This window comes from Theobroma cacao, chromosome 9, assembly GCF_000208745.1.
Source record: "Theobroma cacao cultivar B97-61/B2 chromosome 9, Criollo_cocoa_genome_V2, whole genome shotgun sequence".
Taxonomy (NCBI): domain Eukaryota; kingdom Viridiplantae; phylum Streptophyta; class Magnoliopsida; order Malvales; family Malvaceae; genus Theobroma; species Theobroma cacao.
The window spans coordinates 7,312,557-7,336,032 of record NC_030858.1 but is presented as its reverse complement, the minus strand read 5'-3'; the positions used below and the strand labels follow the sequence as shown (position 1 = coordinate 7,336,032).

The 23,476-nt window shown below is 34.4% G+C and overlaps 2 protein-coding genes across 4 annotated transcripts; both read right to left on the bottom strand.

Annotated features, from left to right (window-relative positions):
* LOC18588817 (CCR4-NOT transcription complex subunit 10) lies at nucleotides 2,275-11,179 on the bottom strand. 2 transcript variants are annotated; one of them, XM_007013484.2, is made up of 7 exons: nucleotides 10,971-11,179; nucleotides 10,492-10,705; nucleotides 8,170-8,256; nucleotides 7,273-7,455; nucleotides 7,091-7,177; nucleotides 6,937-7,008; nucleotides 2,275-4,652 (listed from the first exon to the last, which is right to left on the bottom strand). In XM_007013484.2, the coding sequence occupies exons 2-7, from the start codon at nucleotides 10,678-10,680 to the stop codon at nucleotides 2,715-2,717; spliced, it is 2,556 nt and encodes an 851-aa protein (XP_007013546.2). In that variant the 5' UTR covers nucleotides 10,681-10,705; nucleotides 10,971-11,179; the 3' UTR covers nucleotides 2,275-2,714. The 2 variants fall into 2 exon arrangements, with proteins under 2 accessions (XP_007013546.2, XP_017983507.1); XM_018128018.1 differs by lacking the exon at nucleotides 10,971-11,179 and having other exon boundaries at nucleotides 10,492-10,960.
* LOC18588816 lies at nucleotides 12,156-19,340 on the bottom strand. Of its 2 annotated transcripts, none has more exons than XM_018126422.1 (10): nucleotides 18,995-19,340; nucleotides 18,850-18,917; nucleotides 18,701-18,762; nucleotides 18,442-18,591; nucleotides 17,901-18,077; nucleotides 16,631-16,846; nucleotides 14,322-16,033; nucleotides 13,667-13,723; nucleotides 13,501-13,570; nucleotides 12,156-13,045 (listed from the first exon to the last, which is right to left on the bottom strand). In XM_018126422.1, the coding sequence occupies exons 1-10, from the start codon at nucleotides 19,198-19,200 to the stop codon at nucleotides 12,359-12,361; spliced, it is 3,405 nt and encodes a 1,134-aa protein (XP_017981911.1). In that variant the 5' UTR covers nucleotides 19,201-19,340; the 3' UTR covers nucleotides 12,156-12,358. The 2 variants fall into 2 exon arrangements, with proteins under 2 accessions (XP_017981911.1, XP_007013545.2); XM_007013483.2 differs by having other exon boundaries at nucleotides 16,631-16,843.

Sequence of the window (23,476 nt, the reverse complement as noted above, 5' to 3'; positions counted from 1 at the left end):
GGAGCCTCTTGGATATTTTTTTTTGGCCCTGTGCTGTGCATGGTACGTAAGAGGTTACTTTCAGAAACTAGAGAGAGTGGAAGTGCCTTCTGGGAGAGTTGATTACTTTAGAAAGACGACAGAGACATGTGAAATAAGTATGCTTTTCTTTTTATTCCACGCATCAAGACTGAAGAAGGCTTTCAGCATACAAGTAGTCTTGAAACCAGCACACTTATTTAGAGCAGCCTTTATACATACATAGTTCCAAACCCATTCTTCATTGCTCTGAATCCCTTTTTTCCTGTGTTTCTATGTATGGTTTCCAGTTTCTCGTGGATCAAATTACTCCTGACGAGATTATAAGGATAATTAATTCGGTTCCAATCTCCTAATATTACTATCGAAACAATTATTATCAACGTGCATTACAATAATTTTAACACAAGTTAATACTAGAGTTAATGTGCACCACAAGCTTGATTGCAAGGTATATTGAGGACTCGTTCATAATAGTTCCTTTAATTTGGATGAAAATTATTCCCAAAAAAGAAAAAGAAAAAGGAAAAGGCAAATACCAAGGAGCTAGTCAATGTAGCTAATTATGGCACATTTTGATAGTGAGGAAGTGTGTCTGATTGCTTTACAGCTTCGTCGTCAATCATGGACGTTCTGTATGCAACCTGTTTTTTGCTTTTGGCGTTTTTCAAATGTAGCAATCAGGAAGTGACTGCACAATCTTACGACATACATTTTGATGAACCATGTTTCTTTTTAACTTTTTCTCTCTTCACTTTCAACCACAATATATGTATTGCAATTCAGCTCCCCAAGGTAGGGTTGTGTTGTAATGTTAAACTATGGGAGGAGAACCGGGAAAGGACAGTCCAAGAAGTCTAGATAACTTTATCCTTTGTCCTTTATCTTTATTTGGCTTTCCTCTTTCTTCCAGAGAAGATGATCTCAAGGAATTAGCTAGGAATCCATCACATACAGTTTCAATAGAAGTGGCCAGCATGACCCTGGCTAAGATTAAAGGAAGAGGGGACCGATTTTAAGCTATAGCACATGAACATTGTTTGTCTCTACCTTCCATAATAACATGGGGTGTCTGTTGATGAGGTTTCTGTTAGAATTCAGGAGATTCTCTGGTTCATTCTTCCAGTCTTAACCCATAAGGAGATTGACTCTATAAAGGGGCTCTTTAATAATGAACAATCAATCAAGAAATACTTTGTTTTTCAGTCTAGTATTCTTCGCCAATTTTTTTGGTCACTCAAGAAAATATACCAATTAATATATGTACAACAAGTAAGAGGTGAGCATTTGGTTTAAAGCTCCCTTCCTCTAATTTTTACTTAATTAAAAAATAGCTTATTATATCTCTTGCTCATAAGAAAATATTTAACGTAAAATTTATTGATAATAAGTGTAAAAGACTTTTAAATAAAATAAAGCAAGTCAAGTATTAAGAAACATTGAATTTTAATTTATTCAAATTTATTTTATCACCACTTCATGAAATAATTAAACATAAGATGGTATGCAAATATTCTAGTGACTATGCTTCGGGTGTTTATCAAAACACAAGAAGAAAATAAGTCAGTTATAAATTAACGATCTAGATTTGTGATGTAATTCCATGACAAAATTGCTTTTCCTACTTCAGAATTCAGACTTTGTAATGCTCAATAGTGTAGTCATTTATATAATAGCAAAAGAATCCTGCCAAATGTAGCCATGATAGTTGTTGAGTGAGTAAGTATAAAAAGAAGAAAAGAGTTTGAGCAACATTACAACTTTAAGTTGTTTCTGTTAGTATCAGTGCGGTGACGTTCTGTGTCAACAACCATTTACGGCCCCTTAAAGAGTTAAACCAAGATAGAATTATTAAGACCTAAATACAGAAGTTAGATCAAACCTCTGAGTTTTGATTGTGAGTGAAATATCTTGAATAATCATGTATCCAATGCCCTTTTCCATAATGACTTTTAACATTTTAAAAAAATGGGTCATTCAACTATCAGAAAAAGCTTAGCTTTGGCGGTGGCTGGCCGTTCCAAGGCTTGAACGTTCAGAGGCTACCATTCAGTCTCCAACCATCCAAATCTCAAAAAGTCCAAATACCAGCTCCTTGCTTGAATTGACGGCTGCTAATGAATCAGGGTTACTGTCCAAGTGCTTCTTGCCGATACAGAACTTTGAGAGTGAAAGAACAACTTGGGTCAACAACGAATGCATCCACCATTGAGGTAAACTACGAATTGCCAAAGAGACCGGGGAAAAGCATTGGAATAAAAGAAAAATTGAACAGATTGAGTAAATTGTACGGCAAGGCTACAACCCATTGGAATGAATGACTCTGGGATTTAAATCCAAAATGAATAAAATCTATTCCATTTCAACCTCGAGAGGAGCGCGTTATCTCTCTATTCTTCAATACCAGATGGATTAGCCACTAAAACACAATAACCTGAATTAGAACTACATCTCAAATTCACAGGTGGGCATCAGCTCTTACCAAAACAATCAGCCACACCACTGAAAAATGAACCCTAGATATGGGAAAAATGAGAGGAAGAAGAAAGAAAAAAAAAAACAAAACAGAAAACTTATTATCTGAATTGAACTATATATATGATACAAATCCTCTAAAAGGATTGCTGATCTACCTGCTAACTAGCATCTGAATGGTGGGCCACAAAAGGATTGAATTGGAACCACCCACACAACCATTACGAGGATTTATTCAGCTGTAGGCTGCTGGGAAGGAACCTGACATGACTACAACGTTTTAACTTGGACAGAGCGTCTTGCGACTTACCAAGCATGAGATCAACATATATTGCAGTCATAGTGGCTTCGCTACTGTTGGGTACCAGGGACAATGCTTGCCTCAGAAAATGGTGGGCCCGCTCGAGTTCACCTTGTATTGCAGACACAGCAGCAAGATTTGCATAAAGGGTTCCACGTGCCTCCTCTGGATTAAGAAACATGAAATCCACCAAGCCCTCAGGGGAAGGATTCTTGGCTGATGCTGCTCCAGTTGATTCTTCACAATCAACAGGTTTTTCCACTCGCCACTGTTCACAGTCCTCTTGACCAAACGGCAATTCAACATTATTTCCCTCAGACAAATAAAAGGATAAATGCTCTGCAGCTTCCTTAGGCTTGTTCAGCAAGCAGAGAGCCTCTGCCACATAGACATGACCTAGAAAGATGTAAATTCTTGAACAACCTGGTAGTTCTAACAGAGATCGTGCTGCAGAAAGGGCCTTCAAAGGATTTTCCAGTTCTAACTCTACATATGCCAAATTAGCAAGAAGAGCCTGCTTAATCATCTGATTTTCTCTTCTGCAAATACCTTCATAATAGGAGATGGAGTTCTGAATAATCTCCTGATTAGTTCCCCCCTTTGGCTCTTTCACATCCCCATTTGAGTTAACTAGACCTACTGACATAGTTGAAGCCTTGGAATCAATTCCAGATAAGTTCTTATGGTTTGAGTTCTTGGAAGATGCTCCATCTTCATTTTCCTCTAAGGAGGCATTGGAGGGTAAAGCAGACTTTGAATTACTCCACTCAGAACAGTTCAACAAGTGCAGTGCATCATAGAGACACTGCCTAGCAAGTGACAATGAAAGCTTAGGCTGCCCATCAATACCTAAAGCCCAGTCATCCTTTTCAGAAGAATCTACGAGTCCATTCCTTGAAATTCCGTCTTCAATTAGAAGTTGCCTCCACCTACCCTTTCCAATAACATTGACTCTAATTTCTGATCTGTCTGATGAAGCACAACTTCCTTTTACAAGTCCTTTCTCTGCAGCCATTAGACAACATTCGGCAAGCCGAAGCCACAAGAGGGGTCTTTTGTAGAAAATTAAACTTGCTTTCTGGAAACAACGAGCAGCCAGTATTGGTTTCCCACAGGCCAAGTACTGCAACCCACAGTTATATGTTATGACAAGAGATTTATCCTGCGAGAATGTTAATAGCTTTAGAGGCTTCTCCTTCTGCAGAGATGAACAACTACTCAGTGCCTTGGAAAAGAACACTGCAGATGTATGATACTTCCCAAGTTGATAGTATATGCAGCCTAGATTGTTGTTAAACATGCTTGAAATTGCTGCATCTGCCCGATTACTTGATGCCATCAACAACTTGATGGCTTTTCGATGGTTTCCACGAGCATACTCAAGCTGGGCCTTCAAGAGGAGAGCCATAGATGAATCTCTCCCTCGAGCAATGTTCATAGCAAGCTTGACTTCACGCTTTGCTATCTTTACATTTCTAGTGAGAAGCAAAAACTGAACCTTGTAAAGTTGCAACTTGAGCTTCAGATCAACACCAGAGATAGATCTATCAACTGTGGTCCTGGGAAGATCATCTGCAGATGTAAGACCAGCAGACCTTGCTAAGTTTTGTCCACCAATATCCAGTGTCGAAAACATTTCATCCAGTGGGTCCTCTGATAAAGTTCTTGATAGAGGATTCTCAGAGGCATTTACACTAGCAGCTAAGTCTGAACTAGAAGTATCTGAGACCAATGAGCTGCTTGGTACAGAGGATGATTTTCCTACTAGACTCGTGGATTGTTGGGCAACCATGTTACCATTGTCCCCCTGACTGACATTGCCAACGCCAAATGCCTTTTCCAAATAATTCAATACATCCTGAACATAATTAAAGCTGTTTTAGTATCAAAGCTATAAGATACAAACCCAAATTTTTAATAAAACATAACATCTTAAAGCCTGCCATTAACAAAACATGAACACCCACAATGATAATGCAAAAAAAAGAAGATGCTAGGAATTATCTTCCTATATACATTTCAAACCAAGTGGGACCCACAAGATGTTAAAACAGCTTCTCACCAGTTCATTACAATAAGCAGTATAAGGTGTATTACAAAAGCATTGGAGTTTGATCAGAGTACGAACTGGGTTTAAAATGTCTGAATTCTGAACAGAGTATAACTGCCCATACTGAGGGCATGAATCCAACCAGAATCCAACAGGCAGGCCTCACTGCCCAAGACTAAAATCCAGTTATCCAGGTCTAACCGTCTAAAAGAATCATCACACCAACCATGCTTATCAGTGCAAAATGAAGTCACCAATCTCATAAGCAAAAATTTGATACAGCAAAGAGAAAAGTTCTAATTGGCAATGCTACAAATTGAAGTAGCAAACAGACCACAAATATGGAAGCAACTAGTCCCTTTGGTTTCAATTTGAAAGTCATAGAACAATTATCTAACCTTCAGAAAAATGAAAACCTAAAATGTGAATTATCCAAAAAAGGTTGTGAAAGAAAAACAAAAACCAATATTATATAATAAAGTTTATTTTAGCTACTAAATATCAAATTAAACAACACATGAAAAGCAGCACTGCTCCAAAATTGGAAACTCTGGACCAGGAAAGGCTTTCAGCATTTTCCATAGGGTGCAGAAGTTTCGATCCAAACTGATTCATTCCATCAATTTCCATGGACATTTTAAGTACGACAACAGGAAAAAGAAAGACAAAGTAAGCATAAACAGTATTCACTAAGTTAAGATATGAATGTGATGATTTGGAAAAGTGAGGGCTAAAAGTAGTATAAAATGTAAATCATAAAAAAACAAGAGCCTTCCGAATTACATTTAAGACATGCTAGTACGAACGTAAATACATAATGCAGAAAAATAGAGGTTACCAGTTATTTTTTTTCCTATGTATTGTGACATTTTGTATGCTTGCCTCATCACCAAGCACTTCGAAATATAATAACTAAAGAGGCATTAGCAGACAGTTCCAGGGTGTTTAACAAGAAAACGCTGACGTGGTTTCCTATACATAAAATGCAAGATGATATGGGAACAGGGAGCACAGCATGGCAAGGACAGAAGTTTGAATGAATATGCTCCTTCTAATGCTGCAATTAGAGGTGAATTTGAATCTGGATTGCAGCATATGGTAAATATAGAATCTTCATTTACCATCTTTACAAACAATTACAGAAGTAAAGGGACATAATTTAGACGATTGCAAGAACAGCAGACAATGGACCAACCACCAAGCAAACTATAAAAATTCTTTAACAAAAAGGAAAACAGATGTGGTTCATTCTTCTTCAGTGGGTGGAAATACCAGGAAATATAAATGCAATCCTCTTTTAAATATAAAGAGAGAAAGTACCTTGTAATACATACAGTACTTGTACAAACAACAAACATCAGTAATTTCATAAAGCTTACATAAATTACTAAGATAGTTTACATATAGGAGGCAAACACAGTTTACATCTAGTAAATTTACCTACATATGATGAACAAAACAAAGTGCATTTAGAATATAGGACTTGTAAATAATTAATTATGTTGGACCAAAACCAGTCTTTATGATTTAACCATTACTGTATTACAGCAAAGAGAAATGGGAATACCAAAAACCGAGGAAAAAAATGGTGTCCTACACTCTTGCTATAGTGTCTTCTGTATGTTTCAAAGTTTTAATTTGATTGGAGTACACATTACCTTTAATAGACTGGCACTCCACACAAAAATCATTTTAAAAATATCACTGGGACTAATATATTTGAATGGTTGGACATTCTCAATAAAACATTTCAAATCATCCAATCCAGACTGCACATAACAAAGATGGTTACCCTTTGATGGGTGTGTCACTCCCTAATCCAAAGGAACTGAAGCACCTTTAAAGAAATTAGTTCCTTTATTTAAACATTCTTAACTGGCAAGCAGCTTCAATGTCCTCTAACAACATGCTTATCAGAATTGTAAGGCAAACACGCTCTAATCTCTACACACAGCCCCATCCAAGTACAAGGCTAACAGTTAGTAATATCCATCTTACTGCGATCCCTAAAGTGATTGAACTCGGCAATTAGCGAGGAATTTTCCAATTCGGGAATTCCAAATAGTCAAGCTACAAATTATTTAGAACTTACAGCAGATTTTGAAGCATCATGGCAGGCTAGCACAACATCCAGCAACAAAAGGCAGATATGAAGAGCTGTTGTCTGCATATAAATAAAAAGGAGACCAGTTAATACAAAACAACACGTGTAAAAACAAAAATGACACCTAAATAAGATAAAATACCTCATCTATGGGTTCAATGCTTTGATACAGAGGTTCAAGAACTGATAATGCCTTTGCATATTCATGAAGATGGAACCAAATGACCGCCTATATTAGATCAATTCAGAACAAACATGTTACTCCAAGTCACCGGTGAAAAGATTACTGCTCTTCAACTCTTGAAATTATAGAAGGAGACATACTATGTTTAAAGCAGCCACAGAGGTATCAAACTCATCTGTGTAAATAATACTGGCACTATTTGAACCAGAAAACTGTTGTGTTATTGTACCACTTCCTTTTGAACCTGAACTACCTTTATTTCCAACATTGTTACCAGACTCCACCTGTTCTCCAGAAGCATGAGCAAGCTCCTCGCTTCTCTTCTGAACAACAAAAACCAAAAAAATACATAATTCCAATGTAAGTCCAAATAAGTCCTGAACATAGCAATACAACAAAACTTTCCCCAGAATGCAACCAATGTCTTACTCAAAAATTACTATTTCCTAGTTAGAGCAACTGGGAGAAGAAAAATGAATTCATCAGAGGCACCCTGCTATTAGAGATGAAATACATATACATGACACAAATTGAGGCTCAAAAAGTCACAGGTCCAAATTAAATGGGGTCAGATACATAATCCTTTCCACCACTAAGCATTTCCCAGAGTAAATACCATAACTAGCAGTGGTTTCATGCAAAGCTAATCATAGTTCAAACTGTCAAATGCCTAACACAATTGACATCATCTAGAGAGCAATTAAAGAAAAAGAAAAAACACACAAACAACCTTGATTTAAGCTGAGCAGCGTTGCTTCTCCAAAAAGATTTCACTTGAGTAAAAGAAAATAGTACATATTTTTGGTTTTCTTTATTTGTTAAAGTTTCTTCCATAATATCACCCTCCACTCACCATCCATTCTCAATTGGAGAAAATAAGACTTTAAAGTTATGAAATTGATGAACTGGCCAGGACTATTATTCTTTGCCATTGGCAATTCTTTCCAGAAGGTATATGACTAGATTAATACTGAGAAATATTGCTGGGAGTGCACAGCCACATAAACCAGAGTGAAAAAGGAAAAAAAAAATAGTACCTTGACATTGTTAAGGACTTCAAGCAATTTCTTGGGATCTGAGCAACCATCCCGAAAAAACTCCGCAATTGCAATATTATGAAGAACCTGTTGAATAATCCATTTATTCAAATAACTTAGACTGAGCCAACAGAAAGGGAAAACTTATAATAGATGCCAACAGCCACTAAACTGAAGCTATTGGTAGTTCGCACAATTTCAATGTGAAAGCAGTAATTGAACTCTAACAATAAAATAGAACATCAACAAACGGGATTCTAAGAAGATCAACTATGTAATCCACATTAAGACCATAACCAGAACTTTTTATAAACAGCATTTGATTGAGATGATACCATCACAATCATTAGATATTAAAATCGGTTTGAATGTCTCCAGAGATAACTAACTCATAAACACAGCTATCAGTGATTTTAAGGCCTAAAAAACTTACAACCAAAAATAAAGGTTTTCAAAAAACAAAAAAAAACACAGATTGATGTTAGTGAGGAGTTTGAGTTAAAATTCATCCAGCAGCTGAACTTCTTCACGGTGACACAATTCATGCTGATAAATTAAATGCTGAATTTTACTACTGCATGTTATAAGTACTAATTTGCACTATAAGAAGTATTTCAGTCTGCTATCCAAAATTTTCATGCAGACTATATTTAAATATGTCTGATTACTATATAGACTAAAGTTTGAAAGTTGTATGACTATCATTTTGGCCTTACAGCCATCACATCTTACAGTATACAACGACTTGCACATGTTTTCTGTATCGTATTATTATCCATTCTTTTTAGTTGATTCAACTTTTCAATTAAATTTTAGATGCACCTCTGAAACAGACTAAAATGAAAAAAATAGTTTAACGATAATTTAAAATAAATGATCCATTTTGCAAATAATGCTTTTTCTTAGTTAGCAAATAATGCATTTGTAACTTAAAAATAGTATAGAAAAAAAATTAAATTAATAGAGGTAGGCAATGTAGCCTATAAAGTTTTTAAAACCGTCTTGATTTAACAGAATCTAAATTTAGCAAAAACTAGTTCCTAACTAACATTTTCAGCACTTTTTTATTTAAAAACTTTATTTTAAGTAATCCTCAATATGAATAACCAAACATTGAAATTTATAATTTCCAACACTTTACAAAGTCAGCGTTGTCCTCCACAATTACTTGAAAGCAAAAGGAATGCAGTTTCTCTAGTCTAGATATCACTCCACCTTAACATTGGTTTTTATTATGCATTCCAACAAATATCCATATCTCGTGCTAATATTGACTAAAACCCTCAGATAACCAATTCCATTCTGAAAGAGATAGCCCATATCAACATATCATTGCACAGGACACAAATGTAACGTGTACAGTTCTCCAGCATATCCTCATAGTAACAAACCAATGACAGCACTTTCAACCAACTAGAAATTCCATCTTTGATGAGTATACTCCAGTCTAACTCTATCATATAGTAATTAGCTTTTATTCAATTAAGCACAGTAGATACATTGATATTGTACTTTCATTAAACTAAACCCAAAATTCAGCCACCCTACATTCATTAACAGGAGCGTAGGAGGCCATTGCAAAGAATAGTCTTTTTGGTAATACATTAACATAAAAGAATCTATCATCATCAACAAAATGACTATCACCCCATACACCACTTGTGAAGCAAAAAACTCCACAATCAACTTTATGCGTTTTTCACGTGTCGATAATACAGTAGGAGGCCATTACAATAAAATAGAATTTTTGGTAACACAGTAACATAAAAAAATATATCATCACCAAGAACATGACTATCACCTGATATACCACTGGTGAAGGAAAAACTCCACAATCGACTTTATACGTTAGTCACATGTTGATTAACTAAAAGATTGTTACCCTATACACTAAAGATGGAGTTCAAAAATTCCACAAGCCGGTTAATAGATTACCAGGTGTCCACATAAGTATAAATAAAGAAATTAATAATGGAATTATTAAGTTAACATAAATAGTGAAATCGCCATATGGCCATAATTAAACCTAATTATGGGGTTTCTATAATCCACGGAAAATGTATAGATTAATAACCATTATCTATAAATAAGGAGTCAACATTGGATTACTAAGTTAATGTTCTGAGAAACTTGTGCGATCGAAATCAGCTGATAATAAAGTACCAGTGAGCCAGAAAAATACACAAGAAAACGCTAAAAAAATAAACCTCAAATTCGAACTAAAAAAAATAAAACAGAAAGGAGCTCAAAAATGAATCGAGTCAATCGCATCCATTATCGAAACCAATGCATGCATATGCATAATTATTTGAAATAATTTACCTTCGGATCGTCTTCTTTCTTCGGCTTGAGCTGATTCAAGACATCGACGCACTCGGCAAACTTTCTAGACTGGAAGTAAAGGGCGGCGTCTTTAGCAAGAGCAGCAGTGACGGACAGAACGCCGTCGTCGTCGCCGGCGGCACCATCTCGATTCGGAGCCGACGACGATGATGAATCCCTCGAATCCATGACCAGATCAGACCAATCGGAAGGGCTAAGGAAAATCGAAGAAAAAAAAAATCTCAGGCGGAGAGAATAAAGAAAAAAGGAAAAACCCTAGCTTCTTTGTTAATAAGAAAATGTCGTATATAGTCTTTAAATTTCCATTTGGGGGATATATCGTTGGGAGTCCTCAAAAAGTTAAGAGAAATTGCAAAAGAGTACAGTCGGCCGGCGTTCTTTCGCCGCTGGTGTGTCTGATTTGCAGAGAGAGAAATGAAAAAGAAATGAGAAAGAAAAATAAATAAATAAAAACCTACGCGACCGATTTGGGGGAGAGTCGGAGAGATACGGATAGAGAGAGCGAAAGGGGTTTCCTTTTTTCTCTTTTTTTTTTAAAGCCCAAAATGAAATGTGTTGAACTGCGGAGTGGGCAGCGATAGCGTGGTTTGGTGGAGTATCAAAGATGATGAAGTTGTTTGCTTTGATCTGATTCCATTCGATTTTCTAATTAGATTTTTAATTAATTTAATGGTTTTTTTTTTTTTTAAAGGGGGGCGGTGTTTGTTGCCTGGGAGTGGATATTTTCTTTTTCTTCGGTTTTGGAGTTGGGACTGACTGCCCTTTGGAAAGTGAAGGTTCAAATTTCAAATCAAACAGTTTGTTTTAATTTTGGGAGGTGGCGGAACAAGGGACTGCAAGAAGAACATGATGATTGATAATGGTTTTTAAGGGTTTTTCTTCATTTTTTTCCCAATGATTTTTCATTTTTTATGTTGGAGGATGACTCATTGACTCATAGGGATCATTTTTAACCTTTTTTTTTTATATAATTCAATTGTTAGATTTGAGAATTTACGCTTAAAGAGCAAAAGAGTTTCATTACATATCTATTCGTCTTAAGCAAGGTTGCTTGTCCCATCATCGCTAATGAGTTATTTGTCTGGAGACTTATATATTATGATAATAATTTATAATATATATAAATATTATAAAAAATTATTGATGAAAATAGCTATATTTGTGTTTTATATTTTTAATTTTTTTATTATTAATATTAATAAGATTTACTAGATTTATAAACACAAAAGAGTTTTAACTGTAACGATTAATTTCATTAAAAATATTTTTTATTATAAATATTAATAAATTTTGTATAATTTATAAATAAAAATTTTAATTACATTAAATATTTCTTGTTAAACAAATATTTTTTAATTATAATAGTATCGAATAATTTATAGATTGATATTGCTAAATTTCAATTATGTATTCTTTTATATATAATTACTTTTTATTTATATACCAATTAACATTACAGTTTAGAAACTAAATTTCAATTATATATAACCGAAACATTAATTGTTCATCCAATTATATCTTGATGAAATTATGCCCACAGGAAAAAGGATTACTATTTCATCCACTCATGGAGTTTAAAACTTTGCAAGTTTACACTCTTACAACATACAAGGTTACCAAAGTTATAAAACAAGGTTATAAGATGATTCCAAAAACACCATTTGGCCTTTTATCCATGTCTGTTTTACTGTAATTAAGAAAATTAACATGATTGTTCATCCAGTGGTACTATAATATGTCTAAAGGAGCAAATTAATGTGTGCAACTATCATATATACAACATCAAATAATTAGAGGGGATAATTACATCTTATACCATGTGAAACCAGACTTCAGAGATAGGCAGTCATGCAACTTTTCTCAATATCTCCAAGAAGGCTTCTGAATTCCGAATGTCCTGACTCTCCTGCGAGTCCTCGTTTCCTTGTGAAAAATCAAGACCAGTATAAGTTCTGATCCCAGGACCATGTCCACTGCAGTCCCTCTCCCTTCCCTGCTGTGCTTGTCTCACTTCCTTTTGATGCTCGGTTAGTTCTAGCCTTTTCCGTTTTGAACACGAGGGTGGTTTATGCTTTTGGTTAGATTGAGCAATCGTATGCTCCAACTCTACTCTCTTTGAGCTCCTGTTCTGTTTTGCAGTGACCTTGCAACTCCGTGGAGCAGTATTGTTTTCTGACATAGACCATCTTTCCAGAACTGATTTGCTTTTATTGTGGAGGTTTATTCTTCCATTTCTTGACAGCTTGTCTAAAACATGAAGCAGATTTTGAGGATACTCCAAGTTGATTTGCTTGCCATATGTGGAGTTCCAAAAGATGATGGTAGGGTCTGAAATCAAGACATTTGGATGACCAAGTGTTTTCTCAAGGAGGCATGCTTGAAGTTTGAGGAAACAAGAATCAAAAGTTAGCGGTGGCTGGCTCCTCCGTAAACAATTAAGGATCTCAGCCCACAGAATTCCAAGTTGATCTTCGGCATGTTCATCCTGTATCTCTTGATGTGACAGCCATTGAAGCAGTTGACCGGATATTATCTGCAGTAAAAGCATCAGCCAATGTTAAAACAACTAAATGCCAATTCCCTTGGATAAAGAACTTGCAGAATTCAAAGTCCTGCAAAGGAAGGGAAGGAGAGAGAGTGAGAAAAAGTAAAACTTCCCTCCAATAAGACAAGTTAATTTCTTGTCCTACTGAAAAGAGTTTCGAAGTAAATATAGAACTTGAAAACCATCCTTTTTCATGGTGAAATGAACTTTCATCTCTCATTTCGTCCATCTCAATTTGTCAAAAGAAAAAAGAAAAGAAAACCTGATTCAAGTTCACAAATTTAAAAGGCTTATATTGATTTGACTAATGTGTTTGTGTGTATGTTGGGGCTTTGTAATTGATCAGCCATATATTGATGGCATAAATGAGATGCAAGAGCTTAAGAGAAGTTTTTACTCAGCATGCTAGTGGTAACATGATAAACACAGCAAAAAATACAAACCTCAAAAACTGAAAGAATATCTCGCTTCAAGTGAAGGCAACGAATGAAGCATGCCAACGCAGAACATACCCTGAAACCCACACACATAAGAGAAACATAAACATGTAAAGATTTATGAAAGAAAAACCTCAACATGAAGCATAAATAGGAAAGAAGAATGATTTACCTTGAACTCACAAGACCTGCCAGTGGTTCTGTTCCTATATTTATGTACTTCATGACTCTGCAGCATATTAAGCAACAAATGAACAACAGCTTTGGGATTGGGGGATATTTAAGCACCCTAACAAACACACACCAAACATACAAAAAAACCAGGGAAGATTTTCTCTATCTAATTATTTGAACTCAAATTAAAGCCTGTTTGTTGGTAACAAGTTATGAGAACATGTGCCTTCTTGATAAACAATAAGCAACATGCACTATTCTGATTTTTGTTGCCACAAGAATCAGATAGACTACTTGGCTAAGTTCTCATATAGATCATGGTTCAGCTGGATTATTATAGCTTTAGCTTTGCATTACCCAACAGATTTACTTCTATGTTTAGGACAGCTTTGTAAGTAGCTGTACTAAATGTTGAACATTTCATCCATAAAACTAATCCATTTTTTAATTTGAAAAGGCAAAGTGGGTTGTGAATTGGGAAGCAAGCCAGGAAATGAACCAGACCCAGATTAAACACAGTAATTCCCCAAAGGGATTTCTGAAGATCAAGCACTAGTGCCCAGCAATTCAACTGCAAAAGAGGATACAATTTTACACAAATGCAGGTAAAGAAGGCTTTAGGAACATGAGTAGTTATAAATGTTTCCATTTACCTGGAAGCAAATTTTAAAATATTGTTAATGTCACTGGATATATTGCAGTCACCAACACATTCTTTTCCACTTCCATATGAACTTGTATCTGAAGTCAGCTTCTGTTTCAGAATACATACCACAACCTTTCCAGAGAAAGAAAGGCAAGCAAGCTCCAGATCCTTGTAATATAAACCAAGCTCACTCTTATGCTCAAACAGGCTACCATATTCATCAAAACACCTATTTAACATTGCACACAGATCACCACTAAAAGTGTTGGTAGCAGAAGACTTAAAGTCTGCAACGATAACAGAACCATATAATGACTTCCAAACCTCAATGGCCTGTTCAAGTTTTCTCTCTGATAAAACAAAACATTCTTTCAAGGAGTCACTAGATTTCAACGGGTTTAAATCTTTCTGACAACAAGAGAACAAAATGAATGGATATGATAAGAGATGGCATATGGCCTCATAAAAAGAATTGTCAGAATCTGTTTTGAATACGGAGAGATCCTTCATACCATCAATATAGTCATTCAGACCTTTCGCTATTGCCATCCATATCTCTATGTAGTTTAAGCCCATGTGCCTGTACAGTAAACCAACAGAAGCTACAAAACTTTCCAGGGGATCATATGAAGACAGTCCACATTTAGAAAAACTTTGAAACCTTTGTAGAATCAATTCCATTTCAAGTGTATTTATAGTTAACTGAACCACCAAACTGAAGTACAGTACAGTTAGATAAACCATAGGTGAAACCATATCCATATAAGCAATAGAATGCTGATCCAGTATTTTTGCATGTTTAATATCAACTGAATCCAGACTGCCAATGTACTTGATGTCTAAAGCCACTTTATAAAGAGGGGATCCAACAATAGAAGGTTCTAACTCCTCAGCAACTACCTCTATAAAATGAACGGAAGTATTAAACAAGTCACTAAATCCACCACCTTCTGAACTAGCATCTTCGCCTATTTTCTTAATGAACTTTAATATAGTGCTCAAACAGAACATAATATTATAATAATTATTTGACGGATTTCTAAACTCCATATGGACTCCCTTTAAAACAGATCTAAATATCCTCACAGAAGCATCACAAGCTGATTTTCTGCTTTCAGGGGCAGCTGTTACCATAGCCACATGAGTAATAATAATAGCAATCAGCTTTAAGTAGAAATCCAACTGACTGAGCTCCCATGGCAACCATTTAATAGGATATTGCTTCCATGAATATCTGCCAGATGTACAAGGAACAGGAATGAAGGTTCTAGCTGATAAAGAAAGGTTTACCTGGTCCTTTAGATTAGAGTTCAAATCTGCACAGTTCACTGATATGCAATCATCAAGCAAATCCAGGCACAAATTCCACAGCCAGATACTTTTACTACCTGGTCCTATTTTAAAAATTGCTTCAAATATAGGATCCAATACCAGTTTATTTACCAAAGGAGAGTTGATGGAGCTATCAAGTTTATGTAGAAGATAACACCATGTGTTCAAGCAGGAGACGTGAACAGATACATCACATTTGCTCAAAATGATAACTATTAGAGGTGTCATAATGAGCTTTAAGCATTTTGAAAATCCATTTAACTGCATTTCACTGCTTTTCCCTGGGGATGTTTGTAAGCATTGAATTCCATTCTGTACGGTTACATTTTTCTTGCAAGCCAGTATTGGAGGATGAACAAGGGCATCAATAAGACCTTCCCAGGCAACCTGCAAAATGAAGACACGACCATTGGCAGGAAGATGTTCAACAAGCCATAAATACTTCCAAAATAAATTCATTTAAAGCCAACAGTAAAGATAATAAACCAAGTTGTTTGATCCTGAACTATCCCAAGTCAGTATGCTTAAGGGTACAGTCCAAACTTAAATTATACAATTAGCACCATTTACATCTGGGAACTTGGGATAGGCCCAGCACAAGAGCCAGCATATTTGGATTGAACTAAATAATTGTCTGTGCATATATTGTTTAGTTGTTGGACCTTAGACCTTCCAGATCTCTAGATGAATTCTGTACAAAATTTCTCATAAGTATTCTCGAAGGAAGAAATATCCTTCTATATTATATGAAAGCACAGCTAACTGTGGAACAACAAACCAAGAAACAGGACACGTTCTTATTTGAGTATAATCAAAACATCTGTGCTTGTGCAAGAGATTGTCAAAGAGAAAGGATATATAACTAAGTTTCAATATTTTCAGCTGAACTGTATTTGTTGTTCTGCCTTCTACTCCGCTGTTTAACAGAATAAATACTTTTAGCCTTTCAAAAAAAGTTTTAAAGTAAAATTTTATCAGTAATACCAGTGAAGCAATCTGGACTTGTGGATTGTGATCTTGAAATGTCTGCTCAGGGACTTTCAACATCTCATTTACTAGATGTCTGTTCTTGAAGGCATCAGATCCTAGGAAGCAGATAAACCATCCCCACGCCTGGACAGTTTGAACCTTCATGCCCTTGTCTAACTGGTCCTTCATCCCTGTCAGCAATTTTTGCTTCATGTCTTGAATGATAGCCTGCTTAAGAAATATGGAGTGCAACTGATCTAAGATTATAGAATAGTAATCATGCAATGTTGCAAAACACCTTGAACCAAGTTTTATAATTTATATCTTGAAACAGCATCAAGGAAAATGGTTAGGTTTCTGCACTTAGATGAGTTGAATATAGGAACTTAACAAACAGATTTTCATGTTATTCAGCTCATACATATCTCTAACCTATACAAAATTTCATAGCCATTTGAAGCTTTATTTTTACCATTAAAGTAGATGTCTTGCTGTTTGATAATGAAAGCTCATCTTGTTGATTATGAAGGGCTGAGATGAGTAGTCGGAATGATAGACTGGACCGGTTGCAAGCTTTAGATTCCAACTGGTTGGACCAGATAAACTTTCAACCAATCTCTCTCCAAGAAATGGTTTGGATTTCAAATTATACTGTAAAATTCTGAATTTCAATTTTTCATAATTGGCCTCTCCTGCGTACCAAATTTCCTAGTTGCACTTGTTCTGTTTGGAAAAAAGGGAATTGATGATATTGGACTTAAACATGTTGTTCTAGTAAGTTTTCTGCAATTAAATCTTCTTGAAGCATAACATAAACGCATGTTCATAGAAGAATAAATGAATGTGTTAGTATTTGTGTGTGCTGCTAAGAAATTATTAGAGTTCAAGTGCATGTTAATTGTTAAAGTGCAGTTTTTACTTTTTATCACAAAAGCACACTCCACATATTTACTGTGGTAAATAGAGAATGGATGGTGGTAAAGAAGACTGTCAATAATTGGTCAGAAGGCCTTCCAAAACACAAACTGCATTCCCACTCTAACAAATACTGCTGGTAATAACTTTAAAGGAATTTAATTTGGAATAACATCTTGAGCTTTAATGTATTATCGCAAGCTAGTGATATGTCTCTTTAAAATAATAAACAACTAAAGCATGCAATTAGTCTAACCTCTGTCATGTCAATATGTATAGCATGTCACATGCACCTCTTTTAATAAACAGGGAACATGAAAGGAAAGAGTGCAATAAAAAAATGGCGAGAACAAATGCCAGTTAGAAGTACCTTGGAAAGATTTATTGGAGGAGGAAATATTGTGGACCTAATCTTCAAAAAACACCTCTCAGACATATCCCGCTCTCTCTTATCACAGCAGAGGAATCTTCTATAAATTAAAGGTGCCCATAGGTGTGATGATTCTCTCATCATTTCACTCAATTGGGCAGTTAACTTTGTCACAGCCTAACACAGTTAGCATTGAAGAGTTTAGTACATATGACAAGGCAGTCAAAGTCCTACTGTAATACAACTCAAATTTTAAAGCTCAAGAGACCACAAATTTGCCATAATAAATTGAATTCAAAATTAGAACTCAAACAGCATGCATGGCCCCTCACCTTTTCCCATGTAGACCTTTTTAACACATTCTATGAAGGAGAGGTTACCAACAAATCCAGGATGTTGTTGGAAGAATAAATACGTAAATGAATCTTTTAATCAACTTTGCTAATGAATCAATGTAAATACAAAGACCGCTGCAGTGATTCCTTGATGGACAATTGGACACCCAAACATGACAATGAAACGTCCAAACAAATAACTATACCTGCATGGCCTCAAATGTTGTTGACAATGAGCCAATAGGATTATCAAGGGCATGAACAACTGCCCTCAACAATGTATTGAAGCAGGCAGCTAAAACTGCGACATCAAATTGTTGAATTGATATACACCACACGCCTAAATTGCAAAGGGACTGCAATTAAGAGATGAACAACTTAAAATTTATGAAAAAAAGAAAGTGAAAAGAATTATAGAAAAAAAAAAGGAACCCTACTATTGTACTATGATAGTAAAATATTTACCTTCATTTTTGTGACAGAAATGAGTTTAGCCACCGACTCTAAAACCAGCTTAGCATCTTCAGCTACAAAACCAAGGCAACAAAATAAATCAACAATAAATTACGGTAACATTTTGCAAATCTTGCTTGAAAAATAAATAAAAAAATCACCTGGAATTGTAGCAACAAGGGAAGAATGATAGATCATAAATCCCAAACACTTCAAAGCTTGAGCAGCTCTGCAATCAACCAAACAAAAAAATACAAAATCAATTTTTTTTTTCAAATTAAACAAAAACTTGCGATGAAAATTTACATTTCTTCATCTTCATCGTGGATATCAGCGACGATTAAAGGGATAAGGCAGCGAGAACATTGAGCTAGGGCTTGGATTGAAGGAGGACTGTCACTGGACTGTTCTTGGAAGTGTAAGAGAGTTGAGTAACCGAACGATTTGTTTGTTTTGGAATTTGATGATATTAAAGTTTTGATTTCTTCCGTCTGGTCGGTGACATTCGACATTGTCGAAACTATTTTCGATTCTGAAATCGAAGGAGATGAAAAACCCTAAATGTTACCAAGTTGGGGCTCTTGCGTTCGCTTTACTTTTCGCGCCAATCAGTTCGCGCGGCTGCCTAAGGGACTGTTTGGCTCGGATGTGAATTTGAATTCCCAAAATAAATTACACTGTTCTTTAAAAAAAAAAAACAATCTTAATAAAATTAGTTGCAAATAAAAAGTTTTGCAAATGTTTTATATTAAGCAATGCAATTGACCTTGCTATTATAATCCAGTAGCATGAGACAATTTGATGCAATAGAGCATGTTCCATATCACAGTCTTTGTTCTAAAAACTCATCCTTCTCGATTTCTCTTACCAGAAAATAGAACATTGTCAAAGAAAAACAACCAACAATAATTAATTAATAATTTCTAATGTAAGTCGAAAATAAAAATAAATTGAAGCAATAGAAACAACAAAGGAAAAATCTATAAGGACTACAACTATTTGAGTATGGTAGCACTTCAGACTCATCAATCTTTTACAATGGAATACCGAAATATGAGACTCGATTTATAAGCAGATGGCTTCAGTCCTCTTAGACCAGTTGTAAAACTTTATTATGTTTGGCTAGTAAATGTGTATGAAGCAGCTATTCATTTTTTCTTAATATAGTCATTTTACGAATGATTACTCCGAATCAATACATAGATATTTTCTTGAGTAATTTGATAGATGAGTTGAATATTTTGTAAAATGATGATGACTTATAATATTTACAAAAAAAAAATTCTAACGGGGTGATGTTATGAAAGATTAATGATTTTTCTGTATATGGTATATTATCTGGATAAAATATCTATAGATGATTATTATGTTATAATTAGCGAGTAAAAGGGTTTCAAATTGAAATTCAAGCAAAAAAGAAAATAAACAAATACTTCAATCAAGCAATAACTTCAAATTACAAATTGAATTTGTTGCCCACAAAGAAGAAATAAATAACGTTGAAACCTTGGTAAAAAAATAAAATCAAAGACAAAATCATGGCACCTTGAAACATTGGGTATTATAGGTACCAAATTAGAGGTGGAGGGGAAAGGGGGCTAGTAAGGGCCTCCACCCTCCAAAATTTTAAAACATACCTTTACTTTTTTAAAATTTTATAATTTTACTTTTACAAAAATTTAAATTTTATAACATACATTANTATTTTTTAAAATTTAATAATTTCTCTTTACAAAAATTTTAAAATTTTTATAACATACATTTATTTTTTTTAGAATTTTATAATTTTACCTTTACAAAAATTTAAAATTTTTATAACATATTTTTATTTTTTTAGAATTTTATAATTTTTCCTCTACAAAAATTTTAAAATTTTTATAACTTACTTTTAATTTTTTAGAAGTTTATAATTTGGCCTTTACAATAATTTTATCACATGCCACATTTGAGCAACATTGTGGAGTTAACTTGTTTCTAGCTGCAATTGTCTCACTCTTATTTCATATTTAACCAGATTGAAGTGGAGTTGTTCACTCTTGGCATATCATTAGACCTTTAGAGTAATTTCGAATCTTTTGATATTGAAATTATTTGTAACCTTGCAAATAAATATTACCTTGATGACATTATAAAGTACAATAAAATGCATTTAAACTACCAATTAGATCTATTCAAGCTTGACATTCTTTTATAATCTCTTGAAAAATATATCTACACTTTATGAACTATGTCAAGTATTCAAGAAGATGAAAATATCAAAAGTTTACTTGTTGACAAATTGATTCCGCTTGTCTTAACTCTATTAATTTCCACTGTAATATTAAAGCGTGTATTTTTTGCTATTAAACTCGTTAAAAACGAGACACGTAATAGAATGTTAGATGATTTTCTAAAAAATTCATTGATCATTCTCATTGAAAAAAATCATTTGTGGTTTTGATTTTGATTCAGTGATAGATTCTTTCAACTCTATGAAAGACCATCGAGTTCAACTAAAGATACCTAATCTTAGTATACAATAGTTAATTAAAAATGCCTTTATTTTGTACTTAACACACAATTTGATTTTTTGTCAAACATTGAATTTCTAGTATCATCCCACCAAACGCAAAATCTTAGCCCCATTGTTGTATCGAATTCTATAGAGGCAAGTTATAAGCATGCAACCATTTATAAGGTAATTAAAGCCAGACCTTAAGGGCTTATTTGGAAAATGAACAATTTTTAAGTAATCTCTGGTTAAGCAAAGCATGATCAACTTGAAAGAAGAAAAGTACAGGAGATTGACTATGGGACATGTTCAATGAACTTATCAATGTAAAAAGTGTTGAAGATTGAGTCAAAATTTCCTGTTAGTAGAGTCTTAATAAAGTGAGAGTCAAAGTTACAAATTTTTATAATTTATAAAGCCACGATTTTAGCATAAATTAGGAAATAGACTTAACTCTCCTCTATAAATAAAGTCGAGTTTTTTGTTTTTGATTATCATAATTACTTATCTTCATCCACCATTCAATTTTGTTCTATTTCTTAATTATTTAATACAGAGATCATTCATTCCTTATATATTTTTTTGTTTTCTTTCAATTTCATGTTTATTCTCTATTTTATTTGACCCTCTGTACTTGATCCTTTTTATAAATTTGGTATCAGAGCAAGGTTTCAGGAGGTTTTCTTGTTCATGCTGATCAAGATGGCAAGGAAGTCTAGAACAAAATTTGGGATTTCATGTTTTGATGGAACAAATTTTGCACCATGGAAATTAAAGATACATGCAGTACTTCTGAAAGATGGTTATGATGCTGCTCTCTTGACAAAGGAAGACAAACCTAAAGGCATGATCGACAAGCAATTTGATGAAAATGACAAAATGGCCTTGGCAAATTTGCAATTGCTGTGGAGGATAATGTTTTGTTCAATATAAAGACAAAGACATCCATAAAGAGACTGTTGGACAAGCTCAAAAGCATTTATGAAGGTAAGTTTTTTATGAACAAAATCTTCCTAGGGCGTCAATTATATAATTTGAAGATGAGAGATGGAGATTTTTTATAAGAACAACTTAACTAGTTCAATTCACTGGCCAGAAGCTTCAGGCCCTTGATGTTAAAATTGATGATGAAGAGAAGGCAAGTATCCTACTTTGTTTTATGCTTGATTCTTATTGATTATGAATCTAAGCCATGTAAAGGTTCTTGATGTGGATTCTATTATAGCATCACTACTAACAAAGGAAATGAGCTATAAATCCACTAAAAGAAATTTTGGTGACAAAGAAAAATCAAGATCTAAGTCTAAGAGCAAAAAGAAATTGACAAAGTGTTAGAATTTGAGAAAGTCAAGGCATGTAAAAAAAGATTACAAACATTGGAGAAGTGAGAATCTTGGGACAGGTAATTCTCATAGTAACATAGTAGAAGAAATTTCAATAACAGAATATGGATATGCATTAGTAAGAACATAAAAAAAAAACAAAAGCCCTAAATCAATGGATTTTTTATTCTGGACAATCTTTTCATGACTCCACACAACGAATGGTTTCACTCTTATAAACCATATGAGGGTGGCATTGTTTGCATGGGTGACAACGGGGACAATCAAGTAGTGGGAGTTGGAGAGATGAGAATCAAGATATTTGATGGATGTATTTGTACCATTTATGATGTTCAACATGTACCTACCTTGAAAAAAGCTTTCTATCCCTATGGATGTTTAACAAGCTTAGTATGAAATTCGTTAGGGAAAATTGTCATTTGAAGGTGATGCAAGGCATCATGGTGATAGCCAAAAAAGAATTGAAGGGCAATCTATACAAATTGATTGGTAAAACCTTAGTTGGAAAAGCTGCTATTGTTGAGGACAAGTCAGACCTCTTCATGATTTGACATAAGCAATTGAGGCACATGAGTGATTATGGACTTCAGGTACTTACAAACTGAAAGCTTCTTCTTGGTTTCAAATCTCCTTCTACAAGTTTTGTAAAGATTATATATATGGAAAGCAACATAGATTGGTTTTCTCTTTATCTACAAAAAAAGTCAAAATTTTCTTAGTTTAATCCATGCTAACACCTGTGAAGTACTTGCTATTTTTATTGGTGGATATTCCTACTTTGGGACTTTTATTTACAATTTTTCCTACAAGGTATGGATCTTTATGCTCAAAAAAAAATTCAAATGTTTTTGAGAAATTTAAGATGTTCAAAGCACTAGTAAAGAATCAAAAGTTTTGAAAATTAAATATCTCTAAATTGATAATGGAAGAGAATTTTGCTCAAACGAGTTTGAT

Bases quoted from the DNA above. Each gene is read 5' to 3' on its own strand.
- LOC18588817 (XM_007013484.2), bottom strand. From the start codon at position 10,680: ATGGATTCGAGGGATTCATCATCGTCGTCGGCTCCGAATCGAGATGGT. The intron at 7,456-8,169 runs GTACTATTTTTT...TTTGTTGTTCAG, and splicing joins AAGTCCTTAACAATGTCAAG to AAGAGAAGCGAGGAGCTTGC. The intron at 4,653-6,936 runs GTAAGTTCTAAA...AATTATGTTCAG, and splicing joins ATGATGCTTCAAAATCTGCT to GATGTATTGAATTATTTGGA.
- LOC18588816 (XM_018126422.1), bottom strand. From the start codon at position 19,200: ATGTCGAATGTCACCGACCAGACGGAAGAAATCAAAACTTTAATATCA. The intron at 18,918-18,994 runs GTAAATTTTCAT...GGTTGATTGCAG, and splicing joins CACGATGAAGATGAAGAAAT to AGCTGCTCAAGCTTTGAAGT. The intron at 18,763-18,849 runs GTGATTTTTTTA...TTGGTTTTGTAG, and splicing joins CCTTGTTGCTACAATTCCAG to CTGAAGATGCTAAGCTGGTT.